This window comes from Colletotrichum godetiae, assembly GCF_030913485.1.
Source record: "Colletotrichum godetiae strain CBS 193.32 chromosome Unknown BDP55scaffold_141, whole genome shotgun sequence".
NCBI classification, from domain to species: Eukaryota; Fungi; Ascomycota; class Sordariomycetes; order Glomerellales; family Glomerellaceae; genus Colletotrichum; species Colletotrichum godetiae.
The window spans coordinates 1-21,709 of record NW_026851389.1 but is presented as its reverse complement, the minus strand read 5'-3'; the positions used below and the strand labels follow the sequence as shown (position 1 = coordinate 21,709).

At 51.6% G+C, this 21,709-nt stretch overlaps 9 protein-coding genes across 9 annotated transcripts; 5 read left to right on the top strand and 4 right to left on the bottom strand.

Moving 5' to 3' along the window:
- Positions 1-2,650: 2,650 nt before the first annotated feature.
- Positions 2,651-4,458, bottom strand: BDP55DRAFT_699441 (uncharacterized protein; the record flags this gene model as incomplete). The annotated part of the gene is made up of 8 exons (XM_060577886.1): positions 2,651-2,708; positions 2,747-2,913; positions 3,034-3,071; positions 3,100-3,166; positions 3,218-3,574; positions 3,632-3,844; positions 3,868-4,331; positions 4,380-4,458. 8 exons carry the CDS (start codon positions 4,456-4,458, stop codon positions 2,651-2,653), a joined length of 1,443 nt encoding a protein of 480 aa, XP_060421384.1.
- Positions 4,459-4,578: 120 nt separating this feature from the next.
- Positions 4,579-5,816, top strand: BDP55DRAFT_722038 (uncharacterized protein; the record flags this gene model as incomplete). Its single annotated transcript, XM_060578549.1, has 4 exons — positions 4,579-4,603; positions 4,844-5,297; positions 5,323-5,504; positions 5,558-5,816. The coding sequence occupies 4 exons, from the start codon at positions 4,579-4,581 to the stop codon at positions 5,752-5,754; spliced, it is 858 nt and encodes a 285-aa protein (XP_060421383.1). The 3' UTR covers positions 5,755-5,816.
- Positions 5,817-7,013: 1,197 nt separating this feature from the next.
- BDP55DRAFT_722037 (uncharacterized protein) lies at positions 7,014-8,183 on the top strand (the record flags this gene model as incomplete). The annotated part of the gene is made up of 1 exon (XM_060578548.1): positions 7,014-8,183. The coding sequence occupies one exon, from the start codon at positions 7,014-7,016 to the stop codon at positions 8,103-8,105; it is 1,092 nt and encodes a 363-aa protein (XP_060421382.1). The 3' UTR covers positions 8,106-8,183.
- A 380-nt stretch (positions 8,184-8,563) lies between these two features.
- Positions 8,564-9,146, top strand: BDP55DRAFT_688504 (uncharacterized protein). Its single transcript, XM_060576641.1, has one exon. It carries the CDS (start codon positions 8,779-8,781, stop codon positions 9,106-9,108), a length of 330 nt encoding a protein of 109 aa, XP_060421381.1. The 5' UTR covers positions 8,564-8,778; the 3' UTR covers positions 9,109-9,146.
- A 1,271-nt stretch (positions 9,147-10,417) lies between these two features.
- BDP55DRAFT_735558 (uncharacterized protein) lies at positions 10,418-11,580 on the top strand (the record flags this gene model as incomplete). The annotated part of the gene is made up of 2 exons (XM_060580330.1): positions 10,418-10,463; positions 10,520-11,580. The coding sequence occupies 2 exons, from the start codon at positions 10,418-10,420 to the stop codon at positions 11,578-11,580; spliced, it is 1,107 nt and encodes a 368-aa protein (XP_060421380.1).
- Positions 11,581-12,531: 951 nt separating this feature from the next.
- BDP55DRAFT_740383 (fungal-specific transcription factor) lies at positions 12,532-15,911 on the bottom strand (the record flags this gene model as incomplete). Its single annotated transcript, XM_060580415.1, has 2 exons — positions 12,532-15,298; positions 15,888-15,911. The coding sequence occupies 2 exons, from the start codon at positions 15,909-15,911 to the stop codon at positions 12,728-12,730; spliced, it is 2,595 nt and encodes an 864-aa protein (XP_060421379.1). The 3' UTR covers positions 12,532-12,727.
- Positions 15,912-16,832: 921 nt separating this feature from the next.
- BDP55DRAFT_568970 (uncharacterized protein) lies at positions 16,833-18,269 on the bottom strand (the record flags this gene model as incomplete). The annotated part of the gene is made up of 2 exons (XM_060570726.1): positions 16,833-17,647; positions 17,708-18,269. 2 exons carry the CDS (start codon positions 18,267-18,269, stop codon positions 16,833-16,835), a joined length of 1,377 nt encoding a protein of 458 aa, XP_060421378.1.
- BDP55DRAFT_89212 (uncharacterized protein) lies at positions 18,152-18,980 on the bottom strand. The gene has a single exon (XM_060581300.1). The coding sequence runs from the start codon at positions 18,915-18,917 to the stop codon at positions 18,309-18,311; it is 609 nt and encodes a 202-aa protein (XP_060421377.1). The 5' UTR covers positions 18,918-18,980; the 3' UTR covers positions 18,152-18,308.
- Positions 18,981-19,802: 822 nt separating this feature from the next.
- Positions 19,803-20,964, top strand: BDP55DRAFT_89173 (uncharacterized protein). Its single transcript, XM_060581299.1, has 3 exons — positions 19,803-20,072; positions 20,150-20,534; positions 20,629-20,964. The coding sequence occupies exons 1-3, from the start codon at positions 19,933-19,935 to the stop codon at positions 20,782-20,784; spliced, it is 681 nt and encodes a 226-aa protein (XP_060421376.1). The 5' UTR covers positions 19,803-19,932; the 3' UTR covers positions 20,785-20,964.
- The last annotated feature ends 745 nt before the right edge of the window (positions 20,965-21,709 follow it).

The window sequence follows — 21,709 nt, the reverse complement described above, 5'->3', positions numbered from 1 at the left end:
GCCAAAGAATGCGTGCGCGCTTGGGAAGGCGCCAATTGGGTTTGCGGCAAGAATGCTTTCCGCAAACTATCCAATTATATGCTCTTTTAAAGCAGGAGATAGGAAGGGGCAGGTGAACTGTTGGTAGCAACCCTGAGGCGGAAGTTCTGGTGCGGGGCCGGGCTGGAGCATCTGATCATGGTCCGATACTTCGATCTCAGCAGGGATGAACCTAGGCGTGAACGAATCTCTGCAGGGTTTTGGGGAGCACTACCAACGTGAATATGTATCCATTACTTAGCGACAAGCCTCGCTGGCCGGGAGTCTGCGCTCGAGATGAGGCTGCTCCAGCCGGAATCCCTACGTCTCTGCATGGAGGCCACAGCTTGCAGGTGGACGGCGGAGACGTGGCTTGTACAAACCTGAAGAGGCACACAGGCGTGACTCTGTTCGCAAGACGAAGTCTGCTGCGGCCCACCTTGCTTCTGTTCCGTGCACCGACAAGGATGAAAGAGCACACCCACAGGATCTTTGGGACGAATTGAGGTGCAGGGGCGCAGGCACACGCCTCCCTGGTCCTGAAGCTAGCTACAAGCATGGGTAGGTACTCCGTACTGCATGGATACTTCACCCAACTGGAGGGGCGTGCCTGAATTACATTTTAATCATGGAAGTGACTTTGATTCGTGTCGTAGCCAGCCTGGCGTGCCCCGCCTTCCCCCCTTGTGACTCTGATCCCACGCCCCACTAGATGTTCAGCCTCCATGGATGATTTATAGCCTTCCTCACCTTCACCTGGAGTTGTTGTGTGATTCTAAGTTTGCCGTGTAGATCAAAGCAGGAGAGTCGGGGTCAGGATGGCTCTAAGGGTGGTCGACGCCTGTAAGATGAAGAAGTAGCATCGGGCCAAGACCTGGTTGCCGCGAGTACAAAAACTATGCATCAGATACTGTTCTCATTGGCGCAGGCTGTGAAGCCGGGAAACTACACGGGATGTCCTGCTCATATTTCCCAACGCAGTGTCACCTTCGTGGCTACATGTCAAAGATACCCAACTTTTCCATTACCTCTGGGGCGGAATCGAGCCCTTCCTTTTTACACTGTCACCAAATGCACTTTAGCACCTTGTGACCAGAAGAAAGCGAACACCTAGCAAGTCGACACATATATTACTATTTCTATCTGTGCTCATTTATATAAACAAAGTAGTTTTTTTACAAAAATGCTCAAAGTGATTTCGGGATTTACGCAGTCTTTTCTGCATTTAAAGTTTTGTTCTCTTGAATAGTCATTAATATAGCTAAATAGTAAAAAAGATAGGAAGAAGATACTACCGAGGTATTACTCTGCTACAGTGTTGGCTTTTTTCTGGTCACAGGGTGCCTAGCAACTGGCACAAGAACTGCGAGTGCGCGCCCGCTCCGGCCCATCTGCTACCGACCACCGGCACCGGGTCATGTAGACGGCCCAGTTCCACAATATGTTCCGGATCGCGGAGGTCAACTGTATCGACAAACCTCACGGACCGATGAGCTGGTTCTGGGAGATCGAAAACCCTAGATCACTGCATCCTGTCGGTTGATGGGACATGAGTGATCAGCGCCATGCGGATTCACAGATGTGTTGGTATCCCTATCCCGGGGATTTGGTTCGAACCGTAGGTGACGAAGAGGTCAAATTGATATACATTAACCTCTGCGTAAGGTGTAAAAGGGAGGTTCCAACCGTAGGTTGGGCAGACCGTGGATCTTGCAAGTGCGGTCTGTAAGTGGCCCCTGCGCGGGCCCCTTGCCTCGAGGTCGAATTGGACTTCCAATACGACAGGTGTAAGGCAGGCAATCTCATCGTGTGTCCCGAGCTGTGTATTACAGGCCGACGAAGCCATGCAGAGAGGGGCGGAAGTCCATCACCGTAATGAATCGCACGCGATTGCCAGCAAGGGGACCTAGCCTAGCAATTTCTTCCATTAATAAATACTGATTCGAGATCGACTCGGAGTATCGTGATTGTTGATCATGGCGATTCCCCCAAACACCTGGAAGGCTGGTTCTCGTGGACATGGTTCTGTCCTGAATGTGCTCCAAGTGGGATGAAGACCGTCAGCTATGGCAATCAGGGCCGGTCACGAATAACCCATAACACTGTTCGGCTGCCAGCGAAATCAGACCTCAGCCGGGACACGGGGCCAATTCGAGTCATATTATGCTCGGACGCAGTCGGCAAGCGGCCCATTTGATTAATAGACAAAAGTCAGACGTGGGGATAGATTGATGTAGCTGAATTCGGAATCTAGTCATCTAGGAAGCAACTGCCGCAAACTCTTAAGTGTGCTCGAACCAGCTGAAAGTCAGGTGATCCGTCCGCTAGGTCACATGAACCGGCTATGAAATGGTCACCATCCCAGCTTCAACGGCTTTGGGTCTCAAATCTCAGACATTGAATGCTGCAACTACCTTGAAATGGATTACGGACCCTTTGACGGATCTGCAGAACGGACTACCCCAGCTTACCTGGTTGATTAATACCAACCAGAGATGGTGCTCCCCAGGTCCATCGCTTTCAACGAAATATCCTCCATTTCTTGGTGGTATCAGGACTGAGACGCTCTTGGTGGGACAGTCGGCATTTCTTATTGGAAAACCACCACTGGAGGTCGTCGCGCCACTCCACCTCAAACCAACTTTCGCAAGCTGGTACGATTGGTTGTTCTTTGGCCAAGATGGCGCTCCCTACGCAAGGCCCATCACCAGTCAACCAGAACCCTAACCACAGCGTAGAATTCGGGTCGACAGTCGTAGCTCTTTGTAAGCAGTCAAGTCGGATTTGACCAACACAGGCTGAGGTTCCGTCGGCATAGCGAAGGAGAAGTCCAATAATGATTGGTTTGCCCATGCGTTGGCGATGGCATGGGACAAACTCAACCACGTCGTAAGCCTAGCTCTATTCCAGGCGTAATACTCGTCGTGACGAGAGATAGGATATGGGGTTGGCCACTCGACTGCTGGATTTTGAACTTGATGTTCAGTCGAGGTGATGGGAACCGAGTCTTCGCACGCCACAAGCCGTCGTCTCAGCGTAAATGTGACTTGTGGCTTGCCAGGCAGGTAAAGAAGAGTCCACTTAGATCGGCCCAGTTTGGCCGTGGCTGCACTCCTAGAAAGGTGGAACGTCCTTGATCCGTTACGAGCTATGCATTGTGAGCAGCTTCGACATGGAACATGAACGGATCAACACATACTAGTAAGCCAATTGCAGTCCTCAGCTCGCCCTCGAATTTCCAAATTTGCGTCAGTACTTCGCCTTCGTGAAGTGGCGTGTAAAGCCATATCGCAGCTTCATCCATCGTCCGTAAGGCCTGATAAAAGTCGAGACTCTCTCCGACACGGTGCGCATGGAGCATCAGAATCTCCCAATTCCAACAAAGTGAGTAGGCTGTAGTCTGTGGATCGTTGCAAGATACTACAGACATGTGATTGCTTGGTTCTGCATCACAGATTTCTTCGAATCGGCTACACACGGACGAGAGATACGGGAGACCCCAGTAGATATTTTGCGACACTATTGTATCGTCGACAAGCTCACGCAGTTTTAAACCCTGACAGCTCTGAGTTAGCACGCTCGCCTAGAATCGCTGGGGTATACCGAAGCTCACGTCACTGCGGATCTGAATGAGGCCGCCAATGTCTTCCAATTTAACGGCTTGCCACCATAGGCCAATTTCTTCTTCAATCGTACATGGTTTCGATGAGTCGACGAAGACCACGCAACGGATACCGAGATGGTCGCTTGCAATGTACAAGCTGTTGATAGATGTCGAGAGGCTTGGATCAAACAAAAGGAATCTTGGTTGCCACCGGGCGTGTTCCTCAGATGGCCGATGTATTGAACACCTTCGAATTCAACGTGCCTAGCATAGACCTTCTCCGAAATCTGGATAGAAGCGTTGCCCTCGGTCTTGGCACATGTTTGGTTGGCAAAGTAGACGGCCAAGCGGTGACACGTCGATCGATCATCAAAAGCCCAGGCAGCGATGTCAGAAAAGACTTCTCTGGGCAAATCTGAGATGCGGCAATCAGCTGTTTGAAGGAGATCGGCTAAATAGGACTGGAACCAGCGAATACGCCGTATATCCGCAATTGCTGGAGGCTCGAATGCATGTGCTGCAACATCAAGAATATTCGTGAATGTTTCCGGAGACGTAACTTCGACGCAGATAACATGGCACCCAATCCGTTGCTCATCATGGTTGCATCGTCCACGACACTTTACATAATCGACATCCAGAGTGCTATCGATAAAACCACCGATACTATACTTGTACGATGGAGAAATATCCCTATCGGATCGCCGTACTAAGGGGGTCAGAGGACTGGGACTGAAAAGGGTTGTGGAAGACTTGCCTGCCACTATGTCATCTCCGTACTGGAGTTCAAAGCGGCAAAGTCCGCAGAGTCGTGGCACACAAATAGATCTCGTCATCGTCTTGAACAGAGCATGATGAACGTTTCTTGCAGGTAGGAGAAATCGCAAAGAGAATCTCGGTTCATTACGGAGCCAGCCGGTGATTTGACTGCAAGTGTCTCGGATCTACGTTTCGCCATGTCGGTTCTATCGATCTGTGAATGTGAGGAGCCTGAAACCAAGCAAACTCATCTGGAAGCGCTGCAGCTGGAACTATGATGAGTCATCCCACCGTAGGCCGACGGGTGTTCCCAGAACAGCGCCTAGAATAACCGAGGATAGCCGACAACCACTTTTCATATGCTCTTCCAGTCACCTATGTTCTCGACTCCTTTTCCATTTTCCCAGTTTCCCATTCTCCTGCTTTCCCGTTTTCCTGTTTTCCTGTTTTCCTGCTTTCCAGCTCTTTTTGTATGCTTTGATCCTCCCCGCCCGTATCCGGCGTTTGTGGTACAAGCAGACATGGAAAAGTACATTGAATCCTTGCTAAATGTTATCAACCACTTTCACACCCACAATTCGCCCAGCCCCAAGCACGTCAGGAAATTTCGCTCCTCGATCGGGTTGTTTCCTGAGGACGGTCGCGAGTCCGACGACCCATCATCGACACGGTCAAAGCGTAAGGGCGCATGCGTATTCCTGACCAAGGTTCATGAGGACCTGGGATTCCGTATGTCTTTGCTGTGTGCTTTTACATTCGGACCGACCACTCTATACGAAATCGGGCAACTCAGCTCTTTCATTGACGAGATGAAGGACAAAATCACGGGATTATTGCAGGCTGTTGCCGTCAATTTCGGGGCTAATATCAAGAGCTACAAGACTGAACTCAAGGCAAAAATTGGGGCAAATGATAGGTAAACTCTCAGGTGGCCGGATCAGTTCTAATGCCACGATAGCCATCTCCGGCCAAGTGCAGGGCCGAACTAAGCGTAAGATGAGCGACACGGCTGCGCATAGCCAGTCGACCGCGCAGAAGATCAGGCGCGCAACATCACCGAGAGAAGAAGTGTTTAGTGAGGCCGGCACCACTGAGCCCAGCACCGGTCCACCAGTCAGCAACGGTTTGTTGAACCCCACTTTCCGGCCGACTGGTACACCTGCTGATGTTGGATAGCGCCACTGAAAGGGAAGGTCTACAACATATCGGTGGAAACTACTTTCCGACTCCTGGCACTGACCAGGCGATCGGATCTACAACAATCACTTACGGTCCCTGACAGTGAACAGTGGCCGTTCATCACATTCAGATGCGGTCCTAGAGAAGTGATCAAGTACTTGACGGAATCGGATCAGGTCATTTCCTTAGCATAGATATGGTAGATTGTGCAGCTTCCCTCCCCGAAGAAAATATACCCCCAATCTTCTTTCCAAGTTACCATCACCATTTGACCCCTGTTCTCCCCGCCCTGAACCACACCAACTTGGTCCAATGCACTGTCGAAGACACGTATATGCCCTTTTGGATCCGTCATGTCAACGACGATCGCAATGGGTGCCTGAGACCCCTGTGCCGGGACTTTCCTGTCAAGATCCCGGACCGTATGCTGATCTGATTCGACTCCATTCACATGTAGCTGTCTGAATTTTAGCACCGCTCTTTTGGCTTTTGGAACATCAGGACAAACACTTGTCCTACCTTTTCAGAAACAGCTTTGCAGATGTCTATATCTCTGCCTAATTGCGATTGTTCCATTGAGAGTTGCTGGCTAGAATGCGACCGTCGGAATTAATTCTTGGTGTGGGTTGGACATGAAACTTCTGAAAAGTCTTGCCAAATGGAAGGGAAAGACGAGTAGGAAGGAATTTGCCCCATAGCAAGTGTATTCCATGGCGACACAAAGGGATGGGGAGATTGGTGCCTGACAACTGTGCCCTGTTGCCTGATGAGGGAGAAAATGAGAAAATGAGAAAATGAGGTGAACAAAAGACCTAACTCAAGAATTAATATAAATTGTCGTCCTGGCTATAGTCTCGGGATCAGTCTTGTCAAGTTCACTCTCCACACACTTGTTACGACCCAACACGTATGACGAGGCCAGGGTCTTGCCCCACAAGACCTGCGGCGGCTACCACACCATATATGCGGAAGCACGAACTCAGGATGACTCCTCTCGGGTCGGAAGAACTATGGACAAGTCACGGGATGATAAGAAGGACCGACGGACGAGAAGCGGTCCATGAACAGGACCGACGAGACAAAGGCGGTCCGCCCCTGTAGGACCGACATCGTGATGTCGGTCCCAACTACAAAGGAACTGTTCAGATAGTATACGGGACTTGTATATAGGATGAACTTGAGCCGGGCTCAAGGACAGACTTTCCATAGCTTCTTCAGCAATCAACTTAATATCAGATCTTACGATCGCTTTCAGCTATCTTCCCTGAGAATCCTTCTGACGAGACTACGATTGATCACCGAAGCCTTACCTACCTCACGACTTACAGACATAGCTTCAAGGAAGCTATCCACGACTACGACACACTGTTACTTAGTATCGCAGCCTTAACTTCTGCAAACACACTCACTACGACTAGCTGGCCGTAACAACACTCTCATTGCCGTTCATAACATGGCTCTTGTCGACCCATTCGCAAATGGGAGGCGTATCAGATATAAAAATGTGCATACAAACCCCCGCGAGGCCAACACAAACTCATACTGGGATCTCGAGAATCAAGCCATGTATCCAGTGGCACAAGGATTTCTTACCGCTCGCGAAGACTATCCAGATGCTTACAGCAATCTCAAGTTCGACCGAACCGTGTCGGAAATAACGCATGATGGTGAACAAGAAACCAAGGTTGTCACGGGGGAGGACAAGAGACCTGGAGCTCGAGATTCTGAAGTCAAGAAAGCTGAGGATGACGTGGAAAAAAAGTCATTGTTGGTAATGGAGGCCTTCAGCTTGTCTCAACTATACTGCCAGACGACATCCGGGACAACATTCCGCCTTTGGATGATCAACAGCACAACGAAATGTCTTCAACCTCTGTTCGGTGGCAACACGCGAGGCGATAGCAGCGCTTACATTGACATCAGTTTGCCATTTGGACAGTTTGAATGGCATCGACTTGGAAGTCTCGTGAAGAACGAGGAGATTCGTCCTCTTGAGGACTTCGGGGCCCTGGTCTACCTAGTGGCGCCGCCAGACTGGATGTTCAAACTTGCCCAAATGCAAAAGCGGCTCGAGGCGCAGGAGCAGCAACGTCTCATGGAGGAGAATATCTCAGCGCTAGACAGCCAGGCGAGAGAGGAAGAATGGCAACAGCAAAACCATGACCCAGTCGTTGAGGCCGAATCAGGCAGCATAGCGGCCACTGGCTTTTCGTACACGGAGCACTTGCAAGAAGCCGACAATGACCTCGGGGATTCCCAATATAACACTATGGAGATAGGTGACTCCCATGACGCCCCTATGGTTGAACCTCAACCAGAGGCTAGTTCATCTCGAGCCGCCCCGAGCAACAGGGACCGAGCGAAACATAGAGTTTCGCGGAGAGAAAAACGCGTGACCGTCGAGAAAAGAACGTTCGGCGGTTACAAATTTGTTTGGGAGGGGAAAACTGTCACTACGGATAAGAATGAGTGGAAACAGGAAGGGGACATCTTGCGGCTGAGGCAACCGTGGGGAGGCTACTCCATCTGGGCTAACAAGCCTTGAGTCCGTTGAAGAGGCTCTAGGCATTACTACAATTTCCCATCTTTGTTTGTATCGTTGTACTTGCGACTCAGATTCAACCTGATATGCACTTACGAAGGATGTTCAACACTCCTTCATCACCAAATGATTAGTCTTATTCTTGCTTGATTGTACTACATCTTATATTGCATTAGTGTTGGACTCCAGACTAATGATGCACGTTATTTATGCGGCTCTGATGGTATGTGGTGCTACTCCATTTGCCTATGACCGGAGATCTGTTGGTGCCGTTCAAGGTCGAGTGAACATATAATCCAAGCTTACATTACCTTACGCAAGCCACTTCTGTCCGAGAATGGTTTTTGTTGACTTCTGTGCATTCTTACAACATCTAGAATTGTATTCGACTCGTACATGAAGAAAGTGGCTCAAGGCAGCGGGTCCAAAGAGCTGTTGATCATGCTCTTCTGCCGCATCGACATCTTGATACCCTGGACCAGTTTCTATCAGAACCGCTCGTCAATTGTCATAAAGGCTTCGACTGATTGATGCGAAAGATACTGTCATGATGACCACAGCGTTTCTAGATAGCACTCTTCATGCCGCCATTGCGAATAGATTGGTTCATTTTCATACGCTCTTGGAGCTGACCTGGTAGAACGAGTCGGCACCGGAGGTGAACCCGGTATCTACCATGACACCCACTGTATGCACCTTTTGTGATGCCACAGGGCATTATCTACCTTGCGAAGTCCGGCGCCGCGCGTTATGGACGCCATTGTCTGGAACAGAGCTGCTCATGCTTCGACGAAGCCCTTGGTTCTTGGGTATATGTAAGAGCTTTGGCTGCTCTTCCGTGGAAAGATTCGTTTCTGGTACTTCCAGTCAGGTTTCCGATGGGTTACTCTATGCGCATCTTAGACACAACGCGTTGGATCGGTTGGTATGTCAGACGATGGCCACGGCTGGACGCCATCGTAGATTTCTGCTTTGCGCCGGGCTGAACTTCCCGTCTCAACGTTAGACTACCACTTTCTCGCCTACTCTCGAAGGAGATAAGAGCGCAGGGCCGATTTCTTGGATCCTTCCGTCGCGTGGAAGCTACCATGACGGGGACTGTCTAAGAAGCACCCCACCAGGAACCGTTTCACATCCCGGACGTAGATGTGTTCATCGGATGCCCCGCGATTGGACAAAGTTAGCCATTGACAACACCGGACACACCCGAAAAGACGCCGCCGATTCCTCCTTGAAAAGATGGCATCCTTGTTCTCGTCGTTTGTCGGCGAAGGGCACGGCTCCAACGGCCGACCTACAGACCCTGGCACGTTGCGACAAATCCGATGCGGCTCGTCTGTAGCCCACCCAATGAGGAACGTGGCATGCACACTGGCGCGATTCCAACAGTCACTCGGGATACGCTGATCAGATGAAGAGGGGTGGGTGTGCGGGAAGAGGGGGTGTCAGAGGAGAACACTCGCAGTGACATAAAAGTACTTGACAGGGATCGCGGTCATGGACCCGGAAGCAGGGGGGCAAGGTCAGAGGCAGCAGGCCAAGGCGAGTCGGGGGCGTGAGGTACCCAGCGAAGCACTTACGCTATGTTGCAGTGTTAGCCGAGAGATGAGTCGTCTGCAAGACAAGCGAATCACAGCCTGCAGCCCTGTGCGGGTTCTCCTCTGAAAAAGGCGGAAAGCTCAAGGCCTGTTCCAGCCGCGTATCCAGCCGCATATCCAGTAGTATAGCGGGGAAGATCTCCGTGTCAATTATCGAAAATCCGGTCTCTGCAGATCGTCCGAGACCGACTCCACCTAGAAGCACGCCTGCCTCAGCTACTGATTCGTCCCGAACGAGTTAGCATGGCATCACACAGCAAAGCTGGCATCGTTACGAAAATCGCGGTGACCGTCTCCAAGAGACAGACTTGCAAAGCGAGGCGGGCTACCACCGGTGGACTGGGCATGTTGCCAGGATTCATCCGACCAAGGGGGTGACGCGAGGTGCTTCTGTGCGTCTCCCAGATGAGCTCTCCCCTGATAGAGTACAACCTTCATCTGAGGCCTTACAAGGGGTCCAGACGGCGCTACTGACGACCTGCACTGTGTTGAAGTCGCGCACTGCGTGACGGTACCTTTTACCGCCCTCCTCGACACATCGCTGCAGCATACGGCGGCGAACTCAGAGCTCTGCCGTCACGGTTGACCCACCCATCGCCGCTGGTAAGTATAAATGCTTTTCCCAATCTACGTTCATTCTACCATTCAGTGCCAACTTCAGTTCTGTCAAGGCTAGCTTGACTAAGCTTGGCAGTGGAATAGAACACCTCCATGAGAATGGCTTCTGATCAGCCTTATGCGTTTTTGAAAACGCAAACTATCGGTAACTTCTTCCTACCCACACGCAATGCTGCTCACTTTACTAACGCGGTCTTGGAGACAATCTCCAACTGTTGTCAGAACGCAATGGGCACATTACCGTTCACACGTCACTGCAGCTTGATGGCTCTTACACCGTCCACGCTGCCGAGGCCTATCGAAACAAGCGTCGCGAGATACTCTCGGGGAGTGGAAAGACCCTCCTCGAGGCCTTCGAAAGCCTTCACAGAAGTTCCGCTCTAGAGGTGCATCGATTCACTAAAGCCAATGGCTATGCCTTCCCACTGAGGTCCGCGTCTGGTGATCACAATGACGGCGAACCCGACTCCTCCGACACTGAGGCATCGACTGCCGATATAATAGTCCTCTCTGACTCACCTTTCCACAACGAAGCTGGCACAAGGTGCAGGCCGGGTGAATCTTCATCTCGCCGCAGAAAATTCCGCCAGAAGAAAAAGAAGCTCCAGGGCTACGCCTCATCCTCCTCCTCGTCATCTGAGGGAGAGAAAGTCCCAATCGACTCTAGGCCAACGAATGTAACGAAGAGGAACCACACCGCTGTGGTTCACACCCCAAGGCAACAAGACCCCATGCTGCCGACTGTAGCCTTGAAAGCTTACCCTGCCGGTTCAGGGGGGAAGTTGAACGACCTAAATGGCCACTCGCTCGCAGTTCACGCATTGCCGCCGCCACCACCACCACCACCACCAAGCATTCGACCTATGATGCAACCACCCCATCCCCAAAACCTCGCCAGAACGCCTGTCTCATCGACGCCCACCAAAGCAGTCCGCCTGGTTGTCAAATGGCACGGTCATGGTGATCGTCGAATTATCTGGGACTGCATGCCAAGCTACATGGCGCTGCAGAGCGCAGCCCTCACCCATCTGGGTAGAAAGTGGCAATCGTTTGATAATGTATCCGCGTCAGAGTTCTGTTCCGATATGCTGAACAGTTTGGTGGTTAAGGAGATACGCATTGAGGTAGGCAACGAGATGTATTCCATCTCGACGGCAGGCGGTGACGACATGAGTGTGCACTTCAGAACACACATCATGCCCAAATTTGAGGTTATAGTCGGCCACCATGGGGGCATTGCATCGTCTCCGCCGGCCCCGTAGCCTCGATGACAATCATACTCCGGTGCAGGTCTAGATGCGACGCAACGCTACTAGGGAGATCATCTGTAGCCTCCGTACCTGTCGGTGCTTTCGGCCCGGGTTTTCGAAGCATGGCCAGCTCTCCCAACGTTGAGTTACCTAGACACTCATGCCACTTCTCTCATTCCTTAGTGTTCTCATTAGATGTCGGCGTGCAAGTACTTTCGTTTTTTCATAGCTAAGGAATTTTTCGTCAAACAAGTATTACTTTCGATATTCCAAAATGAGTCTTTGCCAACGCAAGGCCCCTGAGAAATGCATTAGACCTACACTGCGTCCCACCATATGCTCTTGTCCGTTGCGAGTCCCCATGAAGCATCGTCTTATCAACCTCCCACATGTTCATCCCAATACCTCAAAACTGTGTCCCATGCTCTTCAACCCTCTCACACACGCTTCTTCTTCTCCCTCATCACCTTATCCACACAGCTCCCATCCTTAGGCTGGCTCACACTTTCCATCCAAAGAAGACAGACAGATGTAACGTACTTTACAGACACAAGCAGCCAAAAGTTGAAGTATGGCAAGAAGTGCGACCGTCCCGCTGCGGCGTACATGCGTCACAGGTCCGAAGCAGATGTTGGTATGGCGGGTTAAGCTAGCCATACATGGCTCCTGGCAACGCCCGATCTGGACCTTCACTTTTTTTCACTGTCGCGAAACTTACTCAGCGCCCGTATGGCGCAATCTCTCGTTTCTGCTTCCTTGGCTCAGATTCTCAATCATAAGGCACCTTGTTGTTGAATAGACCCGGACTGCGCTATCAATACATGGGATGTGATGGGTCATGAAGGGATAGCACGAGGTCAAAACAAGCATGTTGACTGGAGATGTTGAGACAGAATTATCAAAGCACGGAGAAAGGTGGGAGACGGAGAGTGAGATTAAAGATGAAAGTAAGTAATGAGATTGAGTAAGGAAGAGTGGTCACCTCGCTGCCTTACTTCATCTAGCTGGACAACTTATTGCTCGTGATACTGGATATTTGTACATCACCTGACTTGCAATACCCTGCTATTCCTTTGCGTTATCTGGGTACGAACAGCTGCCATAAGATTCGAAGACCGCTGAAAGTCATTCACACCCACCGTGCATAACTCCCGCTGAACTAGGGCAATGAATCACTACCCGCCTTATGCGCATAGAATGGGGACGTAGCAGTGTCTTGGTCCCCAATGCCGGGCGTTTGGCCCATTTCCCCTGTAGCAAAATCCCGTACATCATTGAGCACGGCACTGACCCGCATGCTCTGGTCTGGTCGCATATAAGAATCGATAGTGAGTCTTTCTCCGTTCAAAATAGCCATCACGGCTTCAAATGGCAAGGAGACCGGAGTTTGGGGATATTTGTCTGTCAACGAGTGGTGACAAATGTCTCTGGTAAGGCCACTGTCATCCGACTGTTGGTAGGATAAGGATACATCGGCGTCAAGACCGATGTATGATGACGATTGCCGGAAGTCCCTTGGAGTGTCCGTCCCCTTTTTGCTAGGGAGGTCATGACCGGGACCCGAGGGAGAGCTCCTTTCCAAGTTGCTGGCCCGCGATCCATCGGAGTCGTCGTAGGCTGTTGGCTGGTCGTCGTCCAGATTGATGTCGCTGCTCGGAGTCTTGTTGATCTTGACCCTCCGAGGTTCCAATAAGCCGCCACATTGGAGAAAATGATCCATTTGCTCAAGAAACGTGACGTACTTGGAGGCCATGCTGGAGAAAGGTGCAAGCTTGATCAATGCTTGGAGAGCGATGCTGACGATTCCTGTCTGCACTCTCTGCCGTTCCTCGCTTTCATGCTTGCTGGCCATATGACTCTGAGTATCCATGCGAGGATAGTGCCATGCGTAAGTTTCCACAAAGGCTGCTTGCCAGATCGCGAACATGACTAGTGGCGAATGAGGGAGTGTATCTCGGCACAACGATACGAGGTCGATGATTTCCCTGCCAGCCTTGAAAACCTGCTCCGCGCTTCGCTCCCAAAAGCTCTCTAGAACAGTTCTGGGGTTAGAGACGAACTCACCCAGAGGGCCAGTTGGCTTAGAACACTTGATGGCGATGAACGGAATGCATTCGCGATGCAGTATAATTTTGCAGAGAGCACCCAGCATGTGGAGTGATATGTACACGCTGTCGTTGTGTCCCCAAAAGTTCGCGCTGGACCAGGTGAAATCTTCCGGAAGATGTTTGTAGAAATTATCTACTCTTTTACATAGCTGGTAGAAAGTCGACTCTTGGTTCCACGGCGGCAGCGATTCCTCAAGGCGGCCGCCCTCGACACTGTATTTGGTGATATCGCCCCAGACATCAGCCAGTTGTACGAATCGTCTCAAGACGCTGTCACTGATTGGTGGCTCCATGCCATGTTCCACCTGCCGTAAGAATCCGGTGTAGACAACGCGGCCGTGGTCGAAGGCATGCTCGGTGCATGGCAGCTGGATTTGAAGATCGTCGGGCCGAACCATAGAAACCCGATCAGATCCGCAGGACAGAAGACGATCCATTATCAAGCAGCTGAACATAGTACGGCGCCTGATTTCCCGGTCTATCCAATGGTCTGAGGATAGTTTGGCCGATTCACTCGATCGAGGAGACAGCGCCAGAATTCTCTTGCCGCCCAGGGGCTTGTCTCCAGACCCCAATGTCAAGCCTTGAGCCATCCGTATGGCAACGCCAACATACATCCATGCAGCCAGGCCGCCATTCGGCTGACTCCATTTGTACAAGCTGAGCATGAGAATAGCTTGAACACGGACGACAGTAGCTGATGTCAGAGCTGATTCAAGTTCCCCCAGTGCCTTTGTAAGAGCATTTGCGAAGTACTCTGATGCCATTGATGGCTGCGGACTGGGTAGAGCACCGCGAGATCTTGGCCCCGCGATCTTGTTGTGTGTGATGTGTGCCACACATTTGATCAAGACGGGATGAAATCTTGCAGTGAGAGTCAGAATGCCCAGCAGAATCAGATTTGATTCGGTCGACAGATTCTTGCTGTCTTTGTCGTGAATGATGCCCTTGAGAGTTGGGAGATGCAAAAACGGGAGTTCGGTAGCGAAGTGCAGCTTAAATATGTCGAAGAGTTGATGCCACAAGCCGACGGTAAGATAGGGTGCCGAAAGGACTTTCTGAGCAAGTGCCGCAGGAGTCCTTTCATCAGAGGACGTTGCATCTTCGAGCTTCTTCACTCGCTTCCGATCATGCCCGACCTCCCTTACCTGCCTCAGCGCAGTCGGCGGCTTTGATTGTTTCGCCGGAAGAGGCGTTGGATCGGGAAACTCGCACTTATGTCCTGCCTTGATGCATGTGTCGCAAGGTGATCCAGTGCTGTCGTTGTCGCATTTGATTTTGGATTTCCTACATCTCAAACAAGCTATGCTAGATCTCATCGGCGGCTGCATAGCTCTAGAGGGTCTTTTGGCACTTGAGCCTCCCGCCGAGATCGACTTCAAGTCATCGCCGTTGGGCACGATGTAACTCTGACGTATGGCTTCTTCCGGAGCTTGCTTGCCTGCCGACTTTGCTACGGCGAGAATTGTGGAGGTATCCTCCTGTGAGGCAAAGGGTTTGTAACATCTTCCCTTTGACTTGGACTGAGTAGGGAACGCTTTGGGTGCGTCATCGGAGTCCGGAGCAGGAGAGAGCAAAGACTGAATGCGAAGTTGGGAAGAAATTGTGACGGTTCGGGTCTGCTATGGACCCGTGGAGCCAGCAAGGGGAGCAGGCAATTGGGCGCATGAATGATAGGGAGGGTAAGATACGCAGAGCTGGAGGGTGATGGTCAGGCCACTATTTGTCGAGGCAAAGCTCAAAGTACTTCAGGGAGCACAGTCGAGTGGACACTGGCTGTTGACAGATCTCAACCGATAGGTGTTAGCTTCGGGTGATACACGATGAGTTTCTAAGAGAGATCAGAATTGCCAGATAGCCAAAGGACCTATAGCTGAACAAACGACTTCTTTCTGCTTTCTGGAGATGAAGAGCACAAGCTCTAGCGATAGTAGTTGGCGCCGAGAAGCCGAGGTTGGTCAATAACGTTGCGATGAAGAGAGTTGATCTGCTGGAAATAGCTAACGGCAAAACGAGAAAACCAGTAATGTGGGATTGGAGAGTCAAACGAGGTGGAGTGTGGCTATCTCAAACAATAGCAATTATTCTAATGCTCACGTGCCCGCGACACAGGCTGGGGAGGGTGGGAACTTGGTTTGTTTTTAGCCACTGTACCGTCGGCCCCCGGTTTGAGTGTATGCCCGTTTTTAATGGCTATCGCTGCTTGCTCACCCTTCTTTGCCCGTTCTCCCTCATTTTTAGCCGGTCTCTTCCACTTCTGACCTACTGACAACCCCCGGCATCGGCTTTTTTTTTTTCAAAAAAAAAAAAAAAGGAGCCCGGAATCAGGATGTCCTTATGACTTTCCCGACGCCTTCGTCCAGGGTGCTGGATAATTTATCTCCCCCTTTCATATTCATCCTACGATCTCCGACATAAACACGTAATCACGAACATCTGTTCTCGCTACAGTAGACCATATAAGAACCTTGAAGTCCCGCTCAGGCTTTGCTCTCGCGGTTTCGGTCCTTGACAGATCTAGGTGACTGCGGAGATGGGTGTCTACGAGGAGCCTCAAGTTGTTTTTGATGGCAGTCTCACGCAGTAATACCATCTCCACGCCCAGAATGCATTTAGGGAGTAACCTTCGTCCAATCGGCTTTGATGCTAGAGGTCATCGTGATACTTCTCCGCAATAATAGATGACAGTTGATGAGGATGGCCGCGACGAAAGAAAACAGAAAAAGGCATGGAAAATGAGCTGAAGGGCAAATGCCAACCAAATACAAGCAGTCGACTTCCCTTTTCAAAGCCTACCGCCACCTCTCCTTGTGCCTATGTTCATGTGTACCAAAGGTTTCCTCAAAGACTTCACGGTCGCCGGAAGTGTCTGGACGACATGGAGTGTTAAATTCGATACGTTAATACTATTCTTGTTGATCTGTCCGAACGATCACTTTCCTCGTCTTCAGTTGCTCCGTTTGAGACCATCCATGCCTTCACCTACTAGCTGTATCACCTGCGTGAGACGAATAGCTGACTCTAATCGCTTATTTACAAAGTTGCGTAACCCTTCACGACGGTACCGTCATTCAACTGTACTCGTCGGGTCAACAGCGATCTGTGCAGATTCGTCTTGCCTAGTCCGAGATGATCGTACATCTCGAAGCTCTCTGTTCAGGATTGAGCTTTGGGATAGACTTCCGTGGCAGAGTCGCAGAGAAGGTGCAGTTGCTCCGGTGCAGTGTGGGGTATAGAGGACATGCCAGTGAAGACGTCGAACTGGTCAAGATATTGAATGTACTTCTCGGTAGCTGATGAAGTCTCACAAGCTTCCTCATGATGCTGAGACGCGCTCCCGAAGACAATCAGATCATCGAGCGATGCTGCAGCCAACACCTTCCAGATCAAAGATAGAAGGGATTCGCGGTGGCTCAGTTGGCCACAAGGTCCTCGTATACTTTCGACGCCAATAGGAGGAAATCGGATGCGGATTTCATAGGTTTGATGCACATGACAAAACTGAATCCCATCGAGGCCTGTTTGTTGGTCCACATCGGGCCCGCCTTTGGAAAACGTGTCATCTTGGACCGGCATGTTGTACTTCTGCATCTTGCCAACTTGGCCAGAAGCATCAATGGCAGAGTCTGTCAAATGTCGTCCGTCTTGATAACGGCCATCATCAAGCCTATCTGGGCGGATGGAAAGCAAGGACTGACGTCGGTGGTATGCATGATTGCTCAACCCGTCCGGCGCGGGCATCATACCAAAAAGCTGAGCCGTGCCATCCGCAGGCATGATACCCGGATCATGACTGTGGTTCAGACCGTGATTCTGACTAAGGGCTGCTCTTCGCCTAGCAGCTTTCTTCTCGACATGAATCTGGGGGCGAGATAAGTGAATGACAACACAAGTTGGTTTACGTCGGCGGATGAAGTGATTATCGAGACGGTCAGTCAGCGAGAAAGTTTCACCACACAGGGTGCACGTGTCTAGTGATCATCTTGGTCAGCAAGGTAACAAGCTGCGTGGATCATGGAGCTGTTACTTACGGCGCAACAGGTAAAGCTTCAAGTGGCTCTCTCGCATGTAGGTCGTGTTGCAGTAAGGGCAAGGCAACTTGCCCCCGACATTCTTGACCGGATTGGATGTGCTCTTTGTATTGCAAGCGCCAGCTACAGTAACACCAGGGCAGCCAAAAGCGCTGGAAAGGATGCCCCGGCGACGCTGGGAGCCAACGGCGTATATGGGCCGTTTGACCTCATCCATGCCATTGAGCATAACACCGCCCTGGCCGTAGGGACAGTTCCCATCGGGCTGGGACACGATACCATCAGCAGTGACGGGACACAAGGCAGGAAGAACGTGTCCAAACGTGGGGAGGCGGTGGACCGCCGGGAAGAGAAAGCCATGGCGGTCAGGGGCAGCATGAATGGAGGTCTGTACGCCTGGACCGGGTGAGGATACCGGCCCATCTGCTGACAAGAACCGCGGGACTTTTGCTGTTGAGGCGCGTGAGGGTTGATGCCATGCACCTGCAGATGTCTGCGGCTTCAAGGGCGGCAAAGTCTCGCGAGGCAGCGAGGAGCTGATTTGCTGAATTGGACGAGGCATAATGGCTGGTGGCGGCGGGTAGAGGACCGAGGTTGTGTTTTATGGTGCGAGGCTCCGGGTGTTACCGTGTTGGATATTGTCTTGAGGAGGGTCGAAAATGAAAACTAGGCACCGATCCTTTTTTCCTCTCGCGCTTGAAGCGAGCAAAAGAAGAAGAAGCCTCCACCCGAAAACCCGAAAATTGAAAACTGAAAACTGCCGGGTATCTGGCGCCGCCGAGAGGGGAATTGTGAGAAGGGGGTGTGCATGGGAGGGAAGGGAAATCGACCGCACCAAGGTGTTGTCGAGGATATGCCTCGGGGTAGTTGTCAAGAATGGCCCCTTCACGCGCCCGCGTACGAGGCGGAGATGACAAAAGGGAAAGAAGCGCAGGGCGTGGTCACTTCCGAGAGGAGTAATGCTACAGAGACCCAGTTGAAATAGCAGAGCAGCACAGCTGAATGAAAATAGCCTGAGTCCTTGGACTTCGTCCGTCGGTGTTGAAGGTTCAGCCACTCCATATCTCTGGTCGAACCCCACGCGGAAGAAAGACGAAGCGATCAGAGTTGTTGCGAGCAGCACAGATCGGCAAGGCAGGGATACAAGAGCTGTTCCAGATAGGTGACTGTGCGGTGCTCCATGGCCGACAAAAAGCGCAGATGTTCTCATGAGAGCTCTGTTAGATGAAGTCCCACGCGGGCCGCTCCTACTGCTCAGCGGATGGCATGGGACGGCGTACTGGAGCAGGGGTGAACGAGTACCTGACTGTATCGACCAGCCACGTCTGGTCTGTCGCCATACGAGGCTAGCGTGTGGGGAGTGCCCACCATGCGTACATAGTAAGAGATGAGGTGGGCCCGGGGGGGGGGGTGTCGAATCATCCCTGCTCATTCGGGGCGTGAACGTGAGTTGGGGTGAGGGGCGTGCGCACGTCCATCTGATCAACCTGCTTGCGGCAGGGGTTGTGAACTTGAACGGCTGGTGTCGGTATATAAGTTTGCCCATCCACCAGGGGCCATTCTGAAGCGCGAATTACCTTCCAGATAGCGCCGATCCCTGTCGCGCGGATCATTGGCCATTGCGACAGTGCGACAGCATCTCAAAATCGGCGAGCGTACCAAGGTGACAAGCAGAGAGCAGGACTCGTAGTCGATGGTGCATCGAAACAGCATGTGGCGCTGGCTATCCTGTAATGCCCTCACGCCGCCGGATAAGCTTCCCCGGAGCATGGACTGTCCTCCAGCCAGTTGGTGGTCCGCCGGTTTCTGACGATCAGCGAGACGCGGATAGTCCTGCAGCGGCCGCCGCTTCAAAGCGGATAGCAGCTGATATTGCATCGGAATGCGCTCACGCTGTCCGCGGGTGAAGACAGCGAGTTGCCCAACGTGGCTACTTCCACTATCAACTGCCAGTTGACGGGACATGCCGCTGGGGACTTGGGTGACAGCGCCACTATCCAGATGCGCGATAGCCCTTTTTGCGGAACTTTTTGCTCCATTGGAACGTTTTTTAAACCCCCCTGATTACATTCCTCATCGTCGGTCATCGGCAAAACTGCAGTCGTTTCGGTGGCCATGTTGGCTCTGTATGTTCCGATCACGATTCTCATGTGGTCTCTGCTCAGGATCAATACCCCAAGGGGCAAATACGTGAGTGCAACCCAGATACTTTGCAGGTGACGGAGATGGTGTCCAGAGCCAAGATGTGTCGCGACTATGAGTTCGACGAGGCGGGCTGGAACACCAGTCTTCATCACCACGTCATCAATCTGGCGGTACCGGAGTTTTACCAAGCGACAGGCAAACTTGTCTACATGATTCCGTGGTGTGTACTTGCTGCTTGTCGTCGTCCTATCTAATATTTCTGGAGTAATCCTGACATCTGTTTGCGTTGTTTTTTAGCACGAGTGCAAACACCCTTCCGGACCTTGTTCAGACAAGCGCATTCCGGAAAGTCGATTTCTGCCTCTGCATCGAACCCACTGGTGCCGCCGCCCAAGCCATCAATAGATTGGTGCTGACCGAGACGCCGTCTATCAACCACACAGAGTACGGCGCCCTGAAAACACGGCCGATTGGCCTTAGTATCGAGACGAAGCTTCAGGGTGAAGGCCTATCGGTCGCTGAGGCCCAGCTCCTGACCTGGCATGCGAGCCAATGGCGCATGCTAGATCGTCTCATGGCCGGCACCGTTCCGCGGATGCCACTGATCGATTTCCTTCCTGGCATCATTGTCCAAGGAAACGACTGGTTATTCGTAGCGAGTACGAGAGATGGAGATGAAGTGGTAAGTCATGGCATGGCAGGATGACGTTCCGGCCACACACCCTCCCTTCCCCGATGCATTTTTGCGAGCAATATGCTGACACATGAGACGATAGACGTTGTGGTCGAATCAGATGATTGGCTCGACAAGTGAACCGCTGGGGGTATATCAGATTGTCTGTGTGCTCCAGTTTCTGATATCCTGGATCGAGGACGTTTACTGGCCTTGGTTTCAGCAGGCCGTACTGTGCCTTCATCCGGAGCCTGTGTAGAGAGATGAACTGAGCCGCAAGCTTCCCTCTATCCGCCATGCCATACTCTACAGCGTTGTCGTGGATGGGCGTGAATGTGGAAGCCCGCAGCGTCGCACTCATGACCAAGATCTTGGCAGGAGAACTTCCATTGTAATCCAACTTGGCAGTCTGTGAACAATGATGAAGAATCCTGTGAATATCGGAACGTGATGTTGATCTGATTTGATGTTCGGAAAGGTAGATGAGATGCTACAAGGAAGCTCGTTCAACTCTGCAAGCTGCTAACTCATTTTGTTACCAATTGTCTGCTCCTCTTCGAGAACACCGTAACTTTGGACTAGACATTCGTCAAGGTAGGCTCCTCGAGGCAAGCCGGAATCATGCCTGGATTATTTCACCCGAGAAGAGACCATCATGTTTGTGAAAGACATCAATGACGAAAGAAGAACACAGGAAGGGGCTGCACGGTGTTCCTGAGCTGATCTTATTGATTCGCGAAGTGACCTGCAAGTCCCTATGAGGCCGAGACCAACGCAGCTCAAGGACGGTTGACCCGGTGCTCAAGCCCATCCTTCCTAGGTATACAGAACCCGTGCAGAGATGCTTGAGGGTTCGGGTGACATCCCCAATAGTCATATTGCCCACAGCTTGCCTGCTGCCCGCGGACGTGGCGCCAACTGAGCTGTGACTTTTGTCGAACCTTCCAGTCAAACTGACGCCTCTTGTTACGGTGAGGCAGGCTGTGGATTTGAGCCAATTTATCTTCTCGTCCTCGCGAATGATAGCGTGGATTCGTTTATCTTCTCTAGATGATTCTTGGTGGCAATCCGCGTCGAGCTGGATCCAATGAGTTCGAGGGGATTACCTGGTTCCCGAAACTGCTTCAACATCTCCTCTGCTTCCTGGTCGTTGGCGGTACAGATCGAACCGAGCAAGCCCTTGT